Here is a 24,654-nt window from a genome sequence, read left to right on the forward strand (position 1 = left end):
GACTGACCAGGTGATTCCAGGTGAAAGCTATGATCCCTTATTGATGTCACTTGTTAAATGCACTTCAATCAGTGTAGATGAAGGGAGGAGACAGGTTAAAGAAGGATTTTTAAGCCCTGAGTCAATTGAGACATGGATTGTGTATGTGTGCCATTCAGAGGGTGAATGGGAAAGACACAAGATTTAAGTGCCTTTGAATGGGGTATGGTAGTTGGTGGCAGGCACACCGGTTTGTGTCAAGAACTGTAAAGTTGCTGGGATTTTCATGCTCAACAGTTTCCCATGTGTACCATTAATGGTCCACCACCCAAAGGATATCCAGGAACTTGACACAACTGTGGGAAGCATTGGAGTCAACATGGCCCAGCATCCCAGTGGAACGCTTTCAACACCTTGTGGAGCCTCCCTCTCTCTTTGTTTACATCCCTGTTAGTGAGCATTTCTCCTTTGCCGAGAATTTGGCAGTGCGTCCAACCAGCCTCACAACTGCAGACCATGTGTAACCACGCAAGCCCAGGACCTTCTCGTCCGGCTTCTTCACTTGTTCGATCGTCTGAGACCAGCCACCCGGACAGCTGATGAAACTGTGGGCTTGCACATCCGAAGAATTTCTGCACAAACTGTCAGAAAGCTTCTCAGTAAGCTCATCTGCATGCTCGTCGTCCTCACCAAGGTCTTGACCTGATTGCAGTTTGGTGTCGTAACCGACTTCAGTGGGCAAATTGTCACCTTCGATGAACACTGGCACACTGGAGAAGTGTGCTCTTCATGGATGAATCCCGGTTTTAACAGTAACGTCCGTGTATGGCGTTGTGTGGGCGAGCGGTTTGCTGATGTTAACATTGTGAACAGAGTGCCCTATGGTGGCGGTGGATATGGTATGGGCAGGCATAAACTACGGACAACTAACACAATTACATTTTATCGATTGCAATTTCAATGCACACAGATACCGTGACGAGATCCTGAGGCCCATTGTCGTGCCATTCATCTGCCGTCATCACTTCATATTTCAGCATAATAATGCACGACCCCATGATGCAAGGATCTGTACACAATTCCTGGAAGCTACAAACTCCATGGCCTGCATACTCACCAGACATATCACCCATTGAGCATGTTTGGGATGCTCTGGATCGACATGTATGACAGCGTGTTCCAGTTCCCTCCAATATCCAGAAAATTGGCATTGCAATTTAATAGGAGTGGGTCAACATTCCACAGGCCACAATCAACAGCCTGATCAACTCTATGCCAAGGAGATGTGTCACACTGCATGAGGCAAATTGTGGTCACACCTGATACTGACTGGTTTTCTGATCCACACCCCAACTTTTTTTTAAAGGCATTTGTGACCAACATATGCATATCTGTATTCCCAGTCATGTGAAATACATAGATTAGGGACTAATGAAATTATTTCAATTGACTGATTTTCTTATATGAACTGTAACTCCATAAAATCTTTGAAATTGTTGCATGTTTCATTTCTATTTTTGCTCAGTGTAAGTGCTATCACCAGCAAGGTTGAGCTTCTCATCACAGAGCCACATACACAGGCTCACAGAGTAGACATTCACAATAGCAATAAACAGATTATATTTCCCCTAGCCTTGAGCCATGTTCAGCTGAGTGAGTAGTGTGTATTACTGCCTCTGATTGAGAGTGTGTGTGTGTGTTTTAGCCTGTCAGTGATAGTGTATATTATAGAGTCTGTTAGTTGGGTATTGAGCGAGGTACAGTGTGATCTGTCACTGATCGCATCTTTCATAGAGAGGAGTGGAATTCTCTCTCTCTTTCTATATATGAATTATATATATATATATCTCCCTCTCTTTATATTTCTCTCTCTCCCTCTCTATTTCTCTCTCTGTCTCATTCTCACTCTCTATTTCTCTCTCTGTCTCATTCTCACTCTCTCTTTCTCCCTCTCTCTTTCTCTCTGTGTCTCATTCTCACTCTCTCTTTCTCCCTCTATATTTCTCTCTCTTTCTCCCTATCTCTTTATATTTCTCTCTCTCCCTCTGTCTCATTCTCCTCTCTATATTTATCTCTCTGTCTCCCTCTCTCCCCCCTCTATATTTCTCGCTCTCTTTTCCTCTTTCTCTCTCCCTCTCTATATGCAGATGTGCTCAAATTTGTTGGTACCCTTACAGCTCATTGAAATAATGCTCCATTCCTCCTGAAAAGTGATGAAATTAAAAGCTTTTTTATCATGTATACTTGCATGCATTTGGTTTGTCATAGAATAAAGCAAAGAAGCTGTGAAAAGAGATGAATTATTGCTTATTCTACAAAGATATTCTAAAATGGCCTGGATACATTTGTTGGTACCCCTTAGAAAATATAATAAATAATTGGATTATAGTGATATTTCAAACTAATTTGTTTCTTTAATTAGTATCACACGTCTCCAATCTTGTAATCAGTCATTCCGCCTATTTAAATGGAGTAAAGTAGTCACTGTGCTGTTTGGTATCATTGTGTTGCACCACACTGAACATGGACCAGAGTAAAGTAGTCACTGTGCTGTTTGGTATCATTGTGTGCACCACACTGAACATGGACCAGAGTAAAGTAGTCACTGAGCTGTTTGGTATCATTGTGTTGCACCACACTGAACATGGACCAGAGTAAAGTAGTCACTGTGCTGTTTGGTATCATTGTGTGCACCACACTGAACATGGACCAGAGTAAAGTAGTCACTGTGCTGTTTGGTATCATTGTGTGCACCACACTGAACATGGACCAGAGTAAAGTAGTCACTGTGCTGTTTGGTATCATTGTGTGCACCACACTGAACATGGACCAGAGTAAAGTAGTCACTGAGCTGTTTGGTATCATTGTGTGCACCACACTGAACATGGACCAGAGTAAAGTAGTCACTGTGCTGTTTGGTATCATTGTGTGCACCACACTGAACATGGACCAGAGTAAAGTAGTCACTGTGCTGTTTGGTATCATTGTGTGCACCACACTGAACATGGACCAGAGTAAAGTAGTCACTGTGCTGTTTGGTATCATTGTCACCACACTGAACATGGACCAGAGTAAAGTAGTCACTGTGCTGTTTGGTATCATTGTGTGCACCACACTGAACATGGACCAGAGTAAAGTAGTCACTGAGCTGTTTGGTATCATTGTGTGCACCCACACTGAACATGGACCAGAGTAAAGTAGTCACTGTGCTGTTTGGTATCATTGTTGAACATGGACCAGAGTAAAGTAGTCACTGAGCTGTTTGGTATCATTGTGTGCACCACACTGAACATGGACCAGAGTAAAGTAGTCACTGAGCTGTTGGGTATCATTGTGTGCACCACACTGAACATGGACCAGAGTAAAGTAGTCACTGTGCTGTTTGGTATCATTGTGTGCACCACACTGAACATGGACCAAAGTAAAGTAGTCACTGAGCTGTTTGGTATCATTGTGTGCACCACACTGAACATGGACCAGAGTAAAGTAGTCACTGTGCTGTTTGGTATCATTGTGTGCACCACACTGAACATGGACCAGAGTAAAGTAGTCACTGTGCTGTTTGGTATCATTGTGTGCACCACACTGAACATGGACCAGAGTAAAGTAGTCACTGTGCTGTTTGGTATCATTGTGTTGCACCACACTGAACATGGACCAGAGTAAAGTAGTCACTGTGCTGTTTGGTATCATTGTGTGCACCACACTGAACATGGACCAGAGTAAAGTAGTCACTGTGCTGTTTGGTATCATTGTGTGCACCACACTGAACATGGACCAGAGTAAAGTAGTCACTGTGCTGTTTGGTATCATTGTGTGCACCACACTGAACATGGACCAGAGTAAAGTAGTCACTGAGCTGTTTGGTATCATTGTGTGCACCACACTGAACATGGACCAGAGTAAAGTAGTCACTGTGCTGTTTGGTATCATTGTGTGCACCACACTGAACATGGACCAGAGTAAAGTAGTCACTGTGCTGTTTGGTATCATTGTGTGCACCACACTGAACATGGACCAGAGTAAAGTAGTCACTGTGCTGTTTGGTATCATTGTGTGCACCACACTGAACATGGACCAGAGTAAAGTAGTCACTGTGCTGTTTGGTATCATTGTGTGCACCACACTGAACATGGACCAGAGTAAAGTAGTCACTGAGCTGTTTGGTATCATTGTGTGCACCCACACTGAACATGGACCAGAGTAAAGTAGTCACTGTGCTGTTTGGTATCATTGTGTGCACCACACTGAACATGGACCAGAGTAAAGTAGTCACTGAGCTGTTTGGTATCATTGTGTGCACCACACTGAACATGGACCAGAGTAAAGTAGTCACTGAGCTGTTGGGTATCATTGTGTGCACCACACTGAACATGGACCAGAGTAAAGTAGTCACTGTGCTGTTTGGTATCATTGTGTGCACCACACTGAACATGGACCAAAGTAAAGTAGTCACTGAGCTGTTTGGTATCATTGTGTGCACCACACTGAACATGGACCAGAGTAAAGTAGTCACTGTGCTGTTTGGTATCATTGTGTGCACCACACTGAACATGGACCAGAGTAAAGTAGTCACTGTGCTGTTTGGTATCATTGTGTGCACCACACTGAACATGGACCAGAGTAAAGTAGTCACTGAGCTGTTTGGTATCATTGTGTGCACCACACTGAACATGGACCAGAGTAAAGTAGTCACTGAGCTGTTTGGTATCATTGTGTGCACCACACTGAACATGGACCAGAGTAAAGTAGTCACTGTGCTGTTTGGTATCATTGTGTGCACCACACTGAACATGGACCAGAGTAAAGTAGTCACTGAGCTGTTTGGTATCATTGTGTGCACCACACTGAACATGGACCAGAGTAAAGTAGTCACTGTGCTGTTTGGTATCATTGTGTGCACCACACTGAACATGGACCAGAGTAAAGTAGTCACTGTGCTGTTTGGTATCATTGTGTGCACCACACTGAACATGGACCAGAGTAAAGTAGTCACTGAGCTGTTTGGTATCATTGTGTGCACCACACTGAACATGGACCAGAGTAAAGTAGTCACTGAGCTGTTTGGTATTGGACCAGAGTGTGTCACTGCTGTTTGGTATCATTGTGTGCACCACACTGAACATGGACCAGAGTAAAGTAGTCACTGTGCTGTTTGGTATCAACCACACTGAACATGGACCAGAGTAAAGTAGTCACTGTGCTGTTTGGTATCATTGTGTACCACACTGAACATGGACCAGAAAAGTAGTCACTGAGCTGTTTGGTATCATTGTGTGCACCACACTGAACATGGACCAGAGTAAAGTAGTCACTGAGCTGTTTGGTATCATTGTGTGCACCACACTGAACATGGACCAGATAAAGTAGTCACTGAGCTGTTTGGTATCATTGTGTGCACCACACTGAACATGGACCAGAGTAAAGTAGTCACTGTGCTGTTTGGTATCATTGTGTGCACCACACTGAACATGGACCAGAGTAAAGTAGTCACTGTGCTGTTTGGTATCATTGTGTGCACCACACTGAACATGGACCAGAGTAAAGTAGTCACTGTGCTGTTTGGTATCATTGTGTTGCACCACACTGAACATGGACCAGAGTAAAGTAGTCACTGTGCTGTTTGGTATCATTGTGTTGCACCACACTGAACATGGACCAGAGTAAAGTAGTCACTGTGCTGTTTGGTATCATTGTGTTGCACCACACTGAACATGGACCAGAGTAAAGTAGTCACTGAGCTGTTTGGTATCATTGTGTGCACCACACTGAACATGGACCAGAGTAAAGTAGTCACTGTGCTGTTTGGTATCATTGTGAGCACCACACTGAACATGGACCAGAGTAAAGTAGTCACTGTGCTGTTTGGTATCATTGTGTGCACCACACTGAACATGGACCAGAGTAAAGTAGTCACTGTGCTGTTTGGTATCATTGTGTGCACCACACTGAACATGGACCAGAGTAAAGTAGTCACTGAGCTGTTGGGTATCATTGTGTGCACCACACTGAACATGGACCAGAGTAAAGTAGTCACTGTGCTGTTTGGTATCATTGTGTTGCACCACACTGAACATGGACCAGAGTAAAGTAGTCACTGAGCTGTTTGGTATCATTGTGTGCACCACACTGAACATGGACCAGAGTAAAGTAGTCACTGTGCTGTTTGGTATCATTGTGTGCACCACACTGAACATGGACCAGAGTAAAGTAGTCACTGTGCTGTTTGGTATCATTGTGTGCACCACACTGAACATGGACCAGAGTAAAGTAGTCACTGTGCTGTTTGGTATCATTGTGTGCACCACACTGAACATGGACCAGAGTAAAGTAGTCACTGTGCTGTTTGGTATCATTGTGTGCACCACACTGAACATGGACCAGAGTAAAGTAGTCACTGTGCTGTTTGGTATCATTGTGTGCACCACACTGAACATGGACCAGAGTAAAGTAGTCACTGTGCTGTTTGGTATCATTGTGTGCACCACACTGAACATGGACCAGAGTAAAGTAGTCACTGAGCTGTTTGGTATCATTGTGTGCACCACACTGAACATGGACCAGAGTAAAGTAGTCACTGTGCTGTTTGGTATCATTGTGTGCACCACACTGAACATGGACCAGAGTAAAGTAGTCACTGTGCTGTTTGGTATCATTGTGTGCACCACACTGAACATGGACCAGAGTAAAGTAGTCACTGTGCTGTTTGGTATCATTGTGTGCACCACACTGAACATGGACCAGAGTAAAGTAGTCACTGTGCTGTTTGGTATCATTGTGTGCACCACACTGAACATGGACCAGAGTAAAGTAGTCACTGTGCTGTTTGGTATCATTGTGTGCACCACACTGAACATGGACCAGAGTAAAGTAGTCACTGAGCTGTTTGGTATCATTGTGTGCACCACACTGAACATGGACCAGAGTAAAGTAGTCACTGTGCTGTTTGGTATCATTGTGTGCACCACACTGAACATGGACCAGAGTAAAGTAGTCACTGAGCTGTTTGGTATCATTGTGTGCACCACACTGAACATGGACCAGAGTAAAGTAGTCACTGAGCTGTTTGGTATCATTGTGTGCACCACACTGAACATGGACCAGAGTAAAGTAGTCACTGTGCTGTTTGGTATCATTGTGTGCACCACACTGAACATGGACCAGAGTAAAGTAGTCGCTGTGCTGTTTGGTATCATTGTGTGCACCACACTGAACATGGACCAGAGTAAAGTAGTCACTGTGCTGTTTGGTATCATTGTGTGCACCACACTGAACATGGACCAGAGTAAAGTAGTCACTGTGCTGTTTGGTATCATTGTGTTGCACCACACTGAACATGGACCAGAGTAAAGTAGTCACTGTGCTGTTTGGTATCATTGTGTTGCACCACACTGAACATGGACCAGAGTAAAGTAGTCACTGTGCTGTTTGGTATCATTGTGTTGCACCACACTGAACATGGACCAGAGTAAAGTAGTCACTGAGCTGTTTGGTATCATTGTGTGCACCACACTGAACATGGACCAGAGTAAAGTAGTCACTGTGCTGTTTGGTATCATTGTGAGCACCACACTGAACATGGACCAGAGTAAAGTAGTCACTGTGCTGTTTGGTATCATTGTGTGCACCACACTGAACATGGACCAGAGTAAAGTAGTCACTGAGCTGTTGGGTATCATTGTGTGCACCACACTGAACATGGACCAGAGTAAAGTAGTCACTGAGCTGTTGGGTATCATTGTGTGCACCACACTGAACATGGACCAGAGTAAAGTAGTCACTGTGCTGTTTGGTATCATTGTGTTGCACCACACTGAACATGGACCAGAGTAAAGTAGTCACTGTGCTGTTTGGTATCATTGTGTTGCACCACACTGAACATGGACCAGAGTAAAGTAGTCACTGAGCTGTTTGGTATCATTGTGTGCACCACACTGAACATGGACCAGAGTAAAGTAGTCACTGTGCTGTTTGGTATCATTGTGGTCACCACACTGAACATGGACCAGAGTAAAGTAGTCACTGTGCTGTTTGGTATCATTGTGTTGCACCACACTGAACATGGACCAGAGTAAAGTAGTCACTGTGCTGTTTGGTATCATTGTGTGCACCACACTGAACATGGACCAGAGTAAAGTAGTCACTGTGCTGTTGGGTATCATTGTGTGCACCACACTGAACATGGACCAGAGTAAAGTAGTCACTGTGCTGTTTGGTATCATTATGTGCACCACACTGAACACGGACCAGAGAAATCAAAGGAGAGATTTGTCTGAGGAGATCAGAAAGAAAATAATAGACAAGCATGGTAAAGGTCAAGGCTACAAGACCATCCCCAAGCAGCTCGATGTTCCTGTGACAACAGTTGCAAATATTATGAAGAAGTTTAAGGTCCATGGAACTGTAGCCAACCTCCCTGGGCGCGACCGCAAGGGGAAAATCAACCCCAGCTTGAACAGAAGGATAGTGTGGATGGTAGAAAAAGAACCAAGGATAACTGCTAAAGAGATACAAGCTGAACTCCAAGGTGAAGGTACGTCAGTTTCTGATTGCACCATCCATCGCTTTTTGAGCGACAGTGGGTTCCATGGAAGAAGACCCAGGAGGACTCCACTTTTGAAAGAAAAACATAAAAAAGCCAGACTGGAATTTGCTAAAATGCACATTGACAAGCCACAATCCTCTGGGAGAATGTCATTTGGACAGATGAGTCAAAACTGGAGCTTTTTAGCAAGTCACATCGGCTCTATATTCACAGAGGTAAAAATTAAGCTTTCAAACAAAAGAACACCGTACCTACAGTGAAACATGGAGGTTTGGTTATGTTTTGGGGCTGCTCTGCTGTGCCAAATACATTTAAACTCAGTTTTTTACAAATTCTGACATTTAATCCTAGTAAAAATTCCCTGTCTTAGGTCAGTTAGGATCACCACTTTATTTTAAGAATGTGAAATGTCAGAATAATAGTAGAGTGATTTATTTCAGCTTTTATTGTTACGTGTAGAGAACACAGGCAAGCCAAGAGTGGACTCAGATGCGGAAGAAGGGATGAATGAACCAAAATGTTTATTGTACACAGAGAGATATGGAGTGGAGAACTGGGGTAGCTCAGATGAGTTGCAGAAAACGCTGAAGTTGTAGAGTGAGGTTGAAGTTGACTGAGTGAACAGGGTAAACAGGTCCTGAGGGGAATCCAAGGTGGTGGTGGTGAGTGAAGTCCAGAGCAAGGTGGTTGGGTGGTGAGATGTGGTACATGAGCCAGAGACAGAGCGGTAACTGCAACGAGAGGACAAAACGGTGTAAGGCAGGGAAACAAGCACAGCAGGGCAATAGGATCTAGAGAACTGACATAAGGCTAGGATAACGACTGACTGAGCAGAGTTTACGATCTGGCAGAGTGGAGGTGGCAGGAATGAGTATATGTAGAGGTCTTGATTAGGGGACGATTTGCAGCTGGTAGGGATCTGCTCTGACTCCAGCACACCTGTCTCCAACCACACAATCACACCAAGAGAGAGAGAGAGTATACAGGGGGAGAACTGCAGGTCAGGATGACACTGAATGAACACCAGAGGGCGTAGTAGGAGCAGATGTGACTATGTGACTATGGACGCCACCTGGCGCACGATCCAGCTTGTCTGGGTGCGAGGTGTAAAAATAATGTTAGAGGGAGGGATCCAGAATGTGATGACGGGGCACCCAGCTACACTCCTGAGGCCCATATCCTTCCCAGTCCACCAGATACTGCCAACCATGGCCCCAATTGCGCACTTCCAAAAGCCGCCCGACCGTATAGGCAGGATGGTCGTCGAGGGGGGGGGGGGGGGGGACTTCAGGAGGGGACAAGGAACTGGAGCAGACTGGTTTGATCAATGATACATGGAAGGTGGGGTGAATTTTGAGAGAGTCAGGGAGGTTTAGATGAACAGCAGAGGGGTTTATGACACGATCCATCTCGAAGGGGCCAATGAATCGGGGAGCTAGTTTTTCAAAACCACTTTCAGAGGCAAGTCCTTCGAAGAAAGCCATGGAGTGTAAACTGGAGCTGCAGCACGATGACGGTTAGCCTTGGATTGGGTCCTGGCGGAGGCACGAAGAAGGGCAGCCCGGGCTCTTCTCCAGGTGCGATGACAACGGCGCATGTGTTCCTGGACTGAGGGCACCGCTACTTCAACCTCTTGGGCAGGGAACAAGGGAAGTTGGCAACCCAGAGCACACTCAAAGGGAGACATACCAAATCAAATCAAATTTTATTTGTCACATACACATGGTTAGCAGATGTTAATGCGAGTGTAGCGAAATGCTTGTGCTTCTAGTTCCGACAATGCAGTGATAACCAACAAGTAATCTAACTAACAATTCCAAAACTACTGTCTTATACACAGTGTAAGGGGATAAGGAATATGTACATAAGGATATATGAATGAGTGATGGTACAGAGCAGCATACAGTAGATGGTATCGAGTACAGTATATACATATGAGATGAGTATGTAGACAAAGTAAACAAAGTGGCATAGTTAAAGTGGCTAGTGACATAAGAATGCAGTCGATGATCTAGAGTACAGTATATACATATGCATATGAGATGAATAATGTAGGGTAAGTAACATTATATAAGGTAGCATTGTTAAGTGGCTAGTGATATATTTACATCATTTCCCATCAATTCCCATTATTAAAGTGGCTGGAGTTGGGTCAGTGTCAATGACAGTGTGTTGGCAGCAGCCACTCAATGTTAGTGGTGGCTGTTTAACAGTCTGATGGCCTTGAGATAGAAGCTGTTTTTCAGTCTCTCGGTCCCAGCTTTGATGCACCTGTACTGACCTCGCCTTCTGGATGATAGCGGGGTGAACAGGCAGTGGTTCGGGTGGTTGATGTCCTTGATGATCTTTATGGCCTTCCTGTAACATCGGGTGGTGTAGGTGTCCTGGAGGGCAGGTAGTTTGCCCCCGGTGATGCGTTGTGCAGACCTCACTACCCTCTGGAGAGCCTTACGGTTGAGGGCGGAGCAGTTGCCGTACCAGGCGGTGATACAGCCCGCCAGGATGCTCTCGATTGTGCATCTGTAGAAGTTTGTGAGTGCTTTTGGTGACAAGCCGAATTTCTTCAGCCTCCTGAGGTTGAAGAGGCGCTGCTGCGCCTTCTTCACGACGCTGTCAGTGTGAGTGGACCAATTCAGTTTGTCTGTGATGTGTATGCCGAGGAACTTAAAACTTGCTACCCTCTCCACTACTGTTCCATCGATGTGGATAGGGGGGTGTTCCCTCTGCTGTTTCCTGAAGTCCACAATCATCTCCTTAGTTTTGTTGACGTTGAGTGTGAGGTTATTTTCCTGACACCACACTCCGAGGGCCCTCACCTCCTCCCTGTAGGCCGTCTCGTCGTTGTTGGTAATCAAGCCTACCACTGTTGTGTCGTCCGCAAACTACCAAATGAGGCGTTGATGAGGGTGTTGTTGGCGTATTCCACCCTTGGGTAGCTGGGCACTCCAGGAGGAAGGGTTAGCTGAAGTAACACAGAGTATAGCAGTTTACAACTCAAAAAAGCTCACGTTTCAGTTCCTTGCTCAGAACATGAGAACATATGAAAGTTGGTGGTTCCTTTTAACATGAGACTTCAATATTTCAAGGTAAGAGGTTTTAGGTTGTAGTTAATATAGCACTTATAGGACTATTTCTCTCTATACCATTTGTATTTCATATAACTTTGACTATTGGATGTTCTTATAGGCACTATAGTATTGCCAGTGTAACAGTATAGCTTCCGTCCCTCTCCCTGCCCCTACCTGGGCTCGAACTAGGAACACATCGACAACAGCCACACTCGAAGCAGCGTTACCCATTGCTCCACAAAAGCTTCGGCCCTTCAGAGCAAGGGGAATATCTACTCCAAGTCTCAGAGCGAGTGACGTTTGAAACGCTATTAGCGCACACCCAGCTAACTAGCTAGCCATTTCACATCGGTTACACCAGCCATTAGGTTGATAGTCTTGAAGTCATAAACAGAGCCGTGCTTGCTGCTGGCAAAATGCACAAAAGTGCTGTTTGAATGAATGCTTATGAGCCTGCTGCTGCCTACCACCGCTCAGTCAGACTGCTCTATCAAATCATATACTTAATTATAACATAACACAGAAATACAAGCCTTTGGTCATTAATATGGTCGAATCCGGAAACTATCCTTTCGAAAACAAAACGTTTATTATTTCAGTGAAATACAGAACCGTTTGGTATTTTATCTAACAGGTGGCATCCCTAAGTCTAAATATACTTGTTACATTTGTAACGGATGTGAAACGGTTAGCAGTGGTGCGCGCTAAATAGCGTTTCAATCGGTGACGTCACTTGCTCTGAAACCTTGAAGTAGTTGTTCCCCTTGCTCTGCAGGGGCGAGGGGACGGTCTAAAGTTATACTGTTACACATTGCACAACCTTCAATGTTATGTCATAATTACGTAAAATTCTGGCAAATTAGTACGCAATGAGCCAAGCTGCCCAAACTGTTGCATATTCCCTGACTCTGCGTGCAATGGACGCAAGAGAAATGACACAATTTCACCTGGTTAATATTGCCTGCTAACCTGTATTTATTTTAGCTAAATATGCACGTTTAAAAATATATACTTCTGTGTATTGATTTTAAGAAAGGCATTGGTGTGTATGGTTAGGTACAGTCGTCCAACGATTGTGCTTTTTTCGCAAATGCGCTTTTGTTAAATCATCCCCCAGTGTTGCATCGATTATATGCAACGCAGGACACGCTAGATAAACGAGTAATATCATCAACCATGTGTAGTTAACTAGTGATTATTATTGATTGATTGTTTTTTATAAGATAAGTTTAATGCTAGCTAGCAACTTACCTTGGCTTCTACTGCATTCGCGTAACATGCAGTCTCCTTGTGGAGTGCAATGAGAGGCAGGTGGTTAGAGCGTTGGACTAGTTAACTGTAAGGTTGCAAGATTGGATCCCCCGAACTGACAAGGTGAAAATCTGTCGTTCTGTCCCTGAACAAGGCTGTCACTGAAAATAAGAATGTGTTCTTAACTAACTTGCCTAATTAAATAAAGGTATAAAAAAATATATATATAAAAAAATTGGCGCCCAAAAATACCGATTTCCGATTGTCATGAAAACTAGAAATCGGCCTTAATTAATCGTCCATTCCGATTAATCGGTCGACCTCTAGACAAGGTATGGGAAGAGGACAAAGCAGACCAGGTGTAGTTTTGGTGGAGGTTTTATTCCAGGCACAGACTGAGCAGGCTGATATGAATTCCCGAGTGTCTCTCTCCATGGCGGGCCACCAAAATCGCTGACGCAGGAAGGCGACTGTCCGGTTCATGCCAGGGTGACAGGTGAGGTGAGTAGAATGGGCCCATTGAAGAACATCAGAATGAACTGAATCTGGCACAAACAGAGCCTTACAAGGGCCGTTTCTAGGATCAGGCTGGTTCAGCTGAGCCTGACGAACACGAGATTCAATCTTCCAGGAAACAGCAGCAATGATGCAGGCTCTGAACTTTTGTTGTCTGCGGTGAAGCGACAAGAGAGGGCATCAGGCTTGCTATTCTTAGATCCGGGGCGATAAGTGAGTGTGAATCTTCCAAAAAACAATGCCCACCTGGCCTGCCGAGAGTTGAGACATTTGGCGGTCTGGATGTAGGCTAGATTTTTATGATCCGTCCACACAATGAAGGGAAGTACTGAACCCTCTAACCAGTGACGCCACTCTTCAAGAGCCAGCTTAACAGGCAAGAGCTCCCGGTTGCCTACTTCAAAATGTCTCTCTGCAGGTGAGAGCTTGCGGGACAAGAAGGCACAAGGATGGAGCTTCTGATCCACGGGAGAATGTTGAGACAGAACAGCACCTACCCCAGTGTCGGAAGCATCCACCTCCAGGATGAACTGGAGTTCAGGGTCTGGCTGGGTAAGGATAAGAGCAGAAGTGGAGCGGTGCTTGAGTTCCCAGAACGCTGCCTCTGCCTCTGCCTCAGGGGACCAGTGGAATGTAGTGGAGGTTGAGGTGAGAGGAGCTGCCAAACGACTGTAGTCACGGATTAATCGTTTATTAAAATTGGCAAACCCCAGAAAATGCTGTAACTGCTTCAGATTCGTGGGCACAGGCCACTCTATGACTGACATTACCTTGGCTGGGTCCATTCGTAGCTGTCCTTGAGCAATAATGTAACCCAAGAAGGACACAGAGGAAACATGAAACTCACATTTCTCAGCCTTGACAAATAGCTTATAGCCTTTGGAGAACTTGGTGGACGTGATGCTTGTGAGCCTCAATGTCCTTTGGGAAAAAATAATAATGTCATCCACATAGACAAAAACAAAACGCCCAATGACATCCCTCAGGACATCATTCACCAGGCCCTGAAAAACAGCCAGGGCGTTAGTGAGGCCAAAAGGCATAACGATAATGTCCAAGTGGTGTGTTAAATGCCCTTTTCCACTCGCCTCCCTCTCTGATGCGGACAAGGTGGTAGGCATTTCGGAGGTCCAGTTTAGTAAATACTGTGGCACCATGGAGGGGGGAAAAAGCAGAACTGATCAGTGGCAAGGGATACTTCTTCATGACGGTAATACTATTCAACCCACGGAAGTCTATGTATGGGCTCGGTGACCCGTCCTTCTTCTTGACAAAGAAAAATCCAGCTCCCACAGAAAGAAAGAAGGCCTGACCATGTCCGACAGCCAGGGAGTCCTGGATGTATTCCTCCATGGCTTCTTGCTTGGGGTGAGAGATGTTATACAACCTGCTACTAGGGAGAGGAGCTCCAGGCTGAAGCTCAGTCGCACAGTAGCACAGTCGTAAGGCCGATGAGGCGGCAGAGATGGGGTGTGGTGCTTGCTGAATACAGGAGCTAGACCATGATATTCTGGAGGAACAGAAGACAGGTCTGGGGGTTCTGGAATGGACTGGGGTGCAGACAAGGCAGGAGGAAGGGCAGAATGTAGACAATTAGAATGGCAAAATGTACTCCAAGTAGTAACCCTTCCGGTAGACCAGTCAATCTGTGGGTTGTGTAGCTTTAACCATGGATGGCCCAGAACCAGAGGTGAGTGAGCACAGTCAATGATATGGAAACTGATATTTTCCTGGTGATTACCAGAGAGACGCAGGATAACAGGAGAATAAAGAATAAACACAGAAGAGTAGTTTTCCATTGAGAACGTTGGCTTCCGGAGGTGAATCAAGCAAAACAGTGTCAGTGCTTAACAACCACTCGGTCCAGAAAACTCTTGTTGACGCCTGAATCGATGAGAGCAGACAGAGGAAAAGCCTCACTCTGCCACACAAGGTTGGCCTTGAGTAGGGTTCTGGGAGACGATGGGCAGACGATTTGGCTCAACAGTATATCCCCTACTACTGCCGAACCCACTCTTTTGCTGGACACAGGGTACAAGTGGAGACCAGGTGACCAACCTGGCCACAATACAGACAGCTCTTAGTACTAATACGCCGCTGCCTCTCCTCTGGAGATAGACGAGTCCCGCCGAGCTGCATGGGTTCAGGATTGGAACCTGCCTGGTAATGTGATGCAGTCTGCGAATTTGAGCAAGGCACAGAAGCAGACGTTATGGGACATGCAACTGTCATGACATTGCCCTCTTTGGGTACAGCAAGCCCCATCCCCCTCTCCCTGCCTCCTACAACTAGGATGCTGTGGTCAGAGACGTCGTAAATTCCTGGAAGAGATTGTCTCATGGACACAGTATAGAGATAGAGTGAATGTTCATAGAGAACAAAGGAATTTCTTCCACCTCACAGAACTTGAGGTCCAAGCAACATTTATGTTCCGGAGAAGGTATAAAAGATCGGTGAAGAACCAGCTACGAACTGGTCCGTTTGGTGCAATTTTGTGGGGCTCATGGGAGACGGTGTGGCCACATTACCATAACGCTGTTTATATAACAGCCTCAGATATGAGGTTTACATCTAATTGTTGTATAAGCTGAATGACTAAGGATGATACTGTTTGTAAAATTGGGTAATGTGATTTTGGACTGTTTAATGAAGGAAACTCCAATTCCCTTTTGAGTTTAACTAAATCAGAGGACCGCCCATGAGCCAGTTAGGGTCAGGCATCCTTGGATAGCACTTTTCTGCAATTCCAAATGAAACCCCAACTTTGAGAAGTTCTCACTAGACCATGTTTTTCTCCATTACGAGAAGACAAAGGTTGCAGACAATTGCTGAATGTTTTAACCATACCACGTGGTTAAACTCTTAGACTATCGATACCGACTGAATAAGATCAAGTCTTTGATATTAATTACTAATCTGCAGCTAGGAATTCGGTATCATTGAACGCGAAGAACGACAACAGAAACATCCATTCTACAACAACATGAATGAATGTCGCTCTGAACAACCCGAGAGAGAGAGAGGATGGAAACTCTCCAACAGAAACTAACTTTTCAACAGCGATCAAGATGACAGACTGAGCATAAATATAAATATTGATTGCAATTGTTCCCGAATGAGTGAGCGTTCATGTGCAAAGGATTAGCATTTCAATTGTTATAATTATCAAATCTGTAGTGACTTCTCAGTCAACCCCTACTTCCCCTTTTGTCTAACAAGCCGCCATGCCGGTTTAGCCCACTAGGGCACATTCTCCTATCATTTCTTGTAACCATTTTTACTTTGTTTGTTTGTTTATGCATTTCTGTGAAATACTTAGTTAGTAAATAAATGAATTAAGACAATTGATGTATGGATGACTCATAGTGAAGACTGGGTTCGTGCAAATAACCAACAATTTACGACGTTTGGAATGAGACTAACGTGAGGTAAAGTAAATAATTGATTAATTCGAAGACTAATTGATCAGATATAAAATATCTGAAAAGTTATATTAGGAAATTATAACTTTGTAATCTGAATATTTTCCTTGGTGCCCCGACTTCCTAGTTAATTACAGTTACATGATTAATCAGTTTAATTTACGTAATACTAATTACAGTGAATCTTTGATAAAAACTAAAAGTCTTCATTTAATGATAGTAAAGACACGACACAACCCTACCTCCCCTCTCCCACCGACGCTCACGGAGACGGTTGTCAATGCGAATTATGAAAGAAATTAGTTTGTCAAGTCCATCAGGCTCTTCTCTGGATACCAACTCGTCCTTGAGGGCCTCAGTGAGTGCGTTCCGGAATGCTCCCTGAAGGGCCTCGTCATTCCAGCCACTCTCTGCGGCGAGGGTGCGGAACTCACATGCCATCTCAGCCACACTCTGAGAACCTTGACGAAGGGACAGAAGTCATTCCTTCCACAGACCGGGTGGTTGAAGACCTTCCTCATCTCATCTGTGAATCCACTGTTGGAGAAGCAGATAGATGACTGTCTCTCCCAAACTGCAGTAGCCCAGGAGAGCGCTGCTCCCAGAAGGCAGCCAATCAAAAAATACATTTTTGCACGATCATTAGCATAAGAGTAGGGCTGTTGCTCAAACACGAGTGAACATTGTACAAGAAAGGTATCTCCAACCACACAATCACACCAAGAGAGAGAGAGAGTATACAGGGGAGAACTGCAGGTTAGGACGACACCGGATGAACACCAGAGGGCGTAGTGGGGGCAGATGTGACATTTATTTATTTCATCACATTCCCAGTGGGTCAGAAGTTTACATACACTCAACTACTATTTGGTAGCATTGACTTTAAATTGTTTAACTTGGGTCAAACGTTTCTGGTAGCCTTCCACAAGCTTCCCACAATAACTTGGGTAAATTTGGGTGAATTTAACTTGGGTGAATTTTGGCCCATTCATCCTGACAGAGTGGGTGTAACTGAGTCAGGTTCATAGGCCTCCTTGCTCGCACACGCTTTTTCAGTTCTGCCCACAAAATGTCTATCTTAAAGATCTTAAAGATACACTTCTCGTTAATCCAACCACAGTGTCCGATTTTAAAAAGGCTTTTTGGCAAAAGCAGAACATATCATTATGTCAGCAACTAGTCACAGAAAGCATTCAGCCATTTTCCAACCAAAGAGAGGTGTCACAAAAAGCATAAATATAGATCAAATGAATCACTAACCTTTGACGATCTTCATCAGATGACACTCCCAGTACTCAATGTTACACAATACATGTATGTTTTGTTCGATCAAGTTCATGTTTATATCCAAAAACCTCAGTTTACATTGGCGCCATGTTCAAAAATGCCTCCAAAACATCCAGAGAAATTGCAGAGAGCCACATCAAATAACAGAAATACTCATCATAAACTTTGATGAAAGATACATGTTTTACATAGAATTAAAGATAAACTTGTTCTTAATGCAACCTCTGTGTCAGATTTCAAAAAAGCTTTATGACATAAGCACAATATTCAATCATCTGAGAACAGCGTTCAGCCACAAAAGCAAGCCATAGTGTTACCCGGCAAATTGTGGAGTCAACAAAAGTCATAAATAGCATTATGAATCTTTACTTACCTTTGCTGATCTTCGTTGGAATGCACTCCCAGGACTCCCACTTCCACAAGAAATGTTCGTATTGTTCGATTACGTCCATATTTATGTCCTCCGTTTTATTCGCGTGTTTAGTTCACTATTCCAAAGGCACAATGCGCGAGCGCAAAATCTAGACGAAAAGTCAAAAGAGTTCCATTACAGTTTGTAGAAACATGTCAAACGATGTTTACAATCAATCCTTAGGGTCTTTTTACAATTAATCTTCAATAATATTCCAACCGGACAATAGCGTATTCATTACAGAGGAAAAGGAAGGAACGGCGCACCCGCGTGACCGTGCAGTAGTCCACTTGTTGAAGCAGCTCTTATTCGACACCCTTCCACAATAGAAGCCTCAAACAACTTTCTAAAGACTGTTGACATCTGCTGGATGCCTTGGGAAGTGCAATCTGACCCCATAGACACAGAATATTGGATCGGCAATCACTTAAATGAAACTACAAACCTCAGATTTCCCACTTCCTGGTTGGATTTGTCTCAGGTTTTCGCCTGCCATATGAGTTCTGTTATACTCACAGACATCATTCAAACAGTTTTAGAAACTTCAGAGTGTTTTCTATCCAATACTACTAATAATATGCATATATTAGCATCTGGGACAGAGTAGCAGGCAGTTTACTCTGGGCACCTTAATCATCCAAGCTACTCAATACTGCCCCCCTGTCACCAAGAAGTTAAGCCATTTTGTCACAACTTTGGAAGTATGCTTGGGGTCATTGTCCATTTGGAAGATCCATTTGTGACCAAGCTTTAACTTCCTGACTGATGTCTTGAGAAGTTGCTTCAATATATTCACAGAATTCTTTTAGCATTTCCCATGATGCCATCTATTTTCATGATGCCATCTAAGCACCCCCACAACATGATGCTGCCGTCCCCGTGCTTCAGGGTTGGGATGGTGTTCTTCGGCTTACCTCCATCTTTTTAATCAAAACATAATGATGGTCATTATGGCCAAGCAGTTCAATTTTTGTTTCATCAGACCAGAGGACATTTCTCCAAAAAGTATGATTTTTGTCCCCATGTGCATTTGCAAACTGTAGTCTGGCTTTTTTATGCGGTTTTGGAGCAGTTGTTTCTTCCTTGCTGAGTGGCCTTTCAGGTTATGTCGATATAGGACTCGTTTTACAGTGGATATAGATACTTTTGTAGCTGTTTCCTCCAGCAACTTCACAAGGTCCTTTGCTGTTGTTCTGGGATTGATTTGCACTTTTCGCCCTAAAGTACGTTCATCTCTAGGATACAGAACACGTCTCCTTCCTGAGCGGTATGACAGCTGTGTGGTCCCATTGTGTTTATACTTGCTTACTATTGTTTGTACAGATGAACTTGGTACCTTCAGGCATTTAGAAATTGCCCCCAAGGATGAACCAGACTTGTGGAGGTCTACAATGTTTTTCTGATGTCTTGGCTGATTTCTTTTGATTTTCCCATAATGTCAAGCAAAGAAGCACTCAGTTTGAAGGTAGGCCTTGGAATGCATCCACAGGTACACCTACAATTGACTCAAATGATGTCAATTAGCCTATCAGAAGCTTCTAAAGCCATGACATAATATTCTGGAATTTTCCAAGCTGTTTAAAGGCACAGTCAACTTAGTGTATGTAAACTTCTGACCCACTGGATAAGTGAAATAATCTGTCTGTAAACAATTTTGGAAAAATTACTTGTGTCATGCACAAAGTAGACGTTATAACCGACTTGCCAAACCTATAGTTTGTTAACAAGACATTTGTGGAGTGGTTGAAAAACAAGTGTATGTGTATGTATGTATATGTGTATGTATGTATGTATGTATGTATGTATGTATGTATGTATGTATGTATGTATGTATGTATGTATGTATGTATGTATGTATGTATGTATCTCCTTCTCTCTCATTCTCTCTGTCTGTCTTATTCTCTCCCTCTCCTTGAGAAAATGTCAGTATGCATCAGTCTGTTTGGTTGGTTGCTGGTTGGTTCCCTCAAGCACGAGAAAACCAGGCTCCCACATCATCACACCAGGGAGAAAGGGATGGCGAGAGAGGGAGGGAGGGTAGAGGGAGGGAGGGTGGAGAGAAGAAAATAGGAGGGGGGAGGTCCATCTGCGACTGTGTTCACACTCAGTTTCACAAACTGAAGAAATGACAGGAGTAGTCCTCTACTGAGGACAGTGGCTCTCCTCCTCATCCTCTCCTCCTCATCCTCTCCTCTCCTTCCAGGGTTCTTATGTTGCTTTTGTTTCTGTCTGAATCTCATTTTGTAATGTACTCAACAGAAAGAGCCTGATGCATGCTCCTCTACAGAATTAAATAGGATCTCTATGTGCTCTTCACTTTCTAGGAAATACTTGCTTTTCTAAGAACTACTCAACCTATTCACTGTCTTGAGTATTTAAAGTATTCAGTCTCTAAGTGCACTGTTAAGACACAGGGGTCCTCTGATAATATACCTGGGATGTACCAGAGTACTATCTCTGAGACACAGGGGTCGTCTGATAATATACCTGGGATGTACCAGAGTACTATCTCTGAGACACAGGGGTCGTCTGATAATATACCTGAGATGTACCAGAGTACTATCTCTGAGACACAGGGGTCGTCTGATAATATACATGGGATGTACCACAGTACTATCTCTGAGACACAGGGGTCCTCTGATAATATACCTGGGATGTACCAGAGTACTATCTCTGAGACACAGGGGTCGTCTGATAATATACCTGGGATGTACCAGAGTACTATCTCTGAGACACAGGGGTCGTCTGATAATATACCTGGGATGTACCAGAGTACTATCTCTGAGACACAGGGGTCCTCTGATAATATACCTGGGATGTACCAGAGTACTATCTCTGAGACATAGGGATCGTCTGATAATATACCTGGGATGTACCAGAGTACTATACATTATACTGTCCACAGTCACCTGGTATGACCAAGTTGATGCTGAGGTGTTGACAGATTGACAGTTTCTCCTACCATCTTTTCATCTCAAAAGGTAGAAATTAGAGAGTGAGTGGGGTAGAGGTGAGGTACTCAAAGTACTGTGTGTGCACGTATTTAAGTGTGCGTGTAGACTTCAATGGTTGTATGTGTGTGTGTGGATGACTTTGACTGTGCATGTGTTTGAGTACATTCCAGTAGTGTATGTGTCTGTTTGTGTGCATGTCAGTTTTTGTATGTGTGTAGGCATGTGTGTGTCAGGGGCAGTGAGCACAGCAGGGTTGATTTCTGTCAGAAGCGAACAGAGGAGTGGGCTCATTGTGAGGCAGGGCTACATTAGGACAACTCTTAAAATAACTTCCACTGTTATTGTTTCTGCCAGACAGCACCACAGTACGAGAGAAAGAAGGAACGGGAGGTGATATGTATGCATGTATACAGTATACAGATTAATGTTTAAATTTTCAGAATACCATGGCATTGTGGAATACTCGTTTCTGATTGGTTTGAAAGGCATTCTACAGCGAGCATTATTTCCCTTTATAAACTGGGTGGTTCAAGTCCTGAATGCTGATTGGCTGAAAGCCGTGATGTATGAGGCTGTGTACCATGGGTATGACAAAACATTTCTTTTTACTGTTCTAATTACATTTGTAACCCGTTTATAACAGCAGTAAGTCACCTCGGGGGTTTGTGGTATAGGCCCTATATATGTGGTATAGGCCCTATATACCACGACTAAGGGCTGTATACAGGTACTCCGTGTTGCGTCGTGCAAAGAACAGCCCTTAGCCGTGGTATATTGGCCATATTCCACACCCCCTTGAGCCTTATTGCTTAAATAATACACTGATTGTACAAAACATTAGGAACACCTGCTCTTTCCATGACATAGACTGACCAGGTGAATCCAGGTGAAAGCTATGATGTCACTTGTTAAATCCACTTCAATCAGTGTAGATGAAGGGTAGGAAACAGGTTAAAGAAGGATTTTTAAGCCTTGAGGCAACTGAGACATGGATTGTGTATGTGTGCCATTCAGAGGGTGAATGGGCAAGACAAAAGATTTAAGTGCCTTTGAAGGTATGTTAGTAGGTGCCTGGCGCACAGGTTTGCGTGTGTCAAGAACTGCAATACTGCTGTTTTTTCAAGCTCAACAGTTTCCCGTGTGTATCAAGAATGGTCCACCACCCAAAGGACATCCAACCAACTTGACACAACTGTGGGAAGCATTGGAGTCAACATGGGCCAGCATCCCTGTGGAACACTTTCAACACATTGAGTCCATGCTACAAACAATTGAAGACATTCTAAGGGCAAAAGGGGTACAACTCAATATTAGGAAGGTGTATATACAGTACACATATGAATACTGTATAAGCATAGTGAGTGATGATTTTTATATGCATTCATTTGTATATTATTGGACTTTGTAAATCTGTCAGTTTATTAACGCTGAGTGATTAGTGTTTTTTGAGGTCGGTTTGGTTTCAGGTTTGATCATCTAAACATTAAATGCACTATCCATTATGTGGGTTGAATGCTGTAACAACACAGAATAAAACTATTAATAAAAGTCCATGATGGTAGTGACTCCTCATGACTACTTAATAACCATCATTTATTCACATTACTTTAATGAAATATTGTTGTGTATTTTACATTTGATGACTTTATTTCATATCTCATCTCTATAAAGACTGTTGATGACTGCTGAATACCAACCATCACTTAGATCAGGTATTTTCAGGTAGAGATACCTCACGAAGCAACTGCTCTCTATCCCTCGATTGTGTATTCTTCTCTCTCTTTCATGTAGCAGGTGTACAAGAAACACAAACCGGACATGTAGCCGTGCAATGGATTATGGTCATTGTAGTTAATTACCACGTTTTCTGCGCTAAACTATGTAGAATATTGTCCTGTTGGAAACTACAACACTCTACTACATTGCACAGTTCAGGCTTGATCTGACATCTCTACAGAAACTGCACAATGTGCGCATTGAGTTCACAGAAAAAACAAAAAACAAAATGGAATTAAAATAATTGAACCAACATTGGTCAATAAGTTGTTTAAATAACTTTTGGTTAATCACTCAGCACTATTGTTTATCCAGATTTGCATTAAACATACAGTATTGTGTGTGCACAAGTGGCCATGCTTGTGTATGTGTGTGTATGTATGTGTGTGTGTCCGTGCGTGTATGCAATTTGTCCTTCTAGACAAGTTACTTACCACACCCTGAGCAGCAATGAGCGCTGCCAATGTGCTCCTGCCTGAGGTTCCGGGGGTGCAGAGAGAGAGACGGATCTCCTGTCCTCCCACCAGTGTTCTGTCCATCTCTATCAGTATGGCCTCCGCCTGCTCTGCACTCTCATACTCCACCACCCCGAACCCTCGCACCGGGCTGCCCTCATCCTGGGCTAGCTGAAACACAGAAAACACACACACGTTATACACACACGTTACACACATCTCCCTCTCAACAGCACAGGGCTACAAACAAACAAACTGACAACAGTAAAAACAAGTACATACCAACATATAACCCTTGCACAATGCATTTCCAACACTCTCTTATTCCCCTCACAATCAGCGCAGTGTGTACAGAATAAAGCAACAACCTTGTGTAGCCTTCACAGTGACTGGCAGTATACTCTCACAAGATGAGCTCTAACTCACATCCAACTCTGACACATTCCCAATACTCTCTCTCAGGTGGAGTAGTAGTACTGTATTACATCTATCATAGCTCAGGTGGAATAGCAGTACTGTAATGTATTACATCTATCATAGCTCAGGTGGAGTAGCAGTACTGTACTGTATTACATCTATCATAGCTCAGGTGGAGTAGCAGTACTGTAATGTATTACATCTATCATAGTTCAGGTGGAGTAGCAGTACTGTACTGTATTACATCTATCATAGCTCAGGTGGAGTAGCAGTACTGTACTGTATTACATCTATCATAGCTCAGGTGGAGTAGCAGTACTGTACTGTATTACATCTATCATAGCTCAGGTGGAGTAGCAGTACTGTATTACATCTATCATAGCTCAGGTGGAGTAGCAGTACTGTATTACATCTATCATAGCTCAGGTGGAGTAGCAGTACTGTACTATATTACATCTATCAGAGGGGTCTCTCTCTCTCTCTGTATTTCTCTCTCTCTCAATTCAATTCAATTTCAATTCAATTCAAGGGCTTTATTGGCATGGGAAACATGTGTTAACATTGCCAAAGCA

At 43.7% G+C, this 24,654-nt stretch overlaps 1 protein-coding gene across 1 annotated transcript in view; it reads right to left on the reverse strand.

The window, feature by feature from the left end:
• The window catches only part of raver2 (ribonucleoprotein, PTB-binding 2), a 287,019-nt gene that overhangs the window by 167,093 nt on the left and 95,272 nt on the right, over positions 1 to 24,654 (reverse strand). The window contains exon 4 of the mRNA XM_065009214.1: positions 23,645 to 23,836. Coding sequence (XP_064865286.1) covers positions 23,645 to 23,836 — 192 coding nt within the window. The remainder of the gene's footprint in view (positions 1 to 23,644; positions 23,837 to 24,654) is intronic.

The sequence above is a fragment of the Oncorhynchus nerka genome, linkage group LG24 (genome assembly GCF_034236695.1).
Source record: "Oncorhynchus nerka isolate Pitt River linkage group LG24, Oner_Uvic_2.0, whole genome shotgun sequence".
NCBI classification, from domain to species: Eukaryota; Metazoa; Chordata; class Actinopteri; order Salmoniformes; family Salmonidae; genus Oncorhynchus; species Oncorhynchus nerka.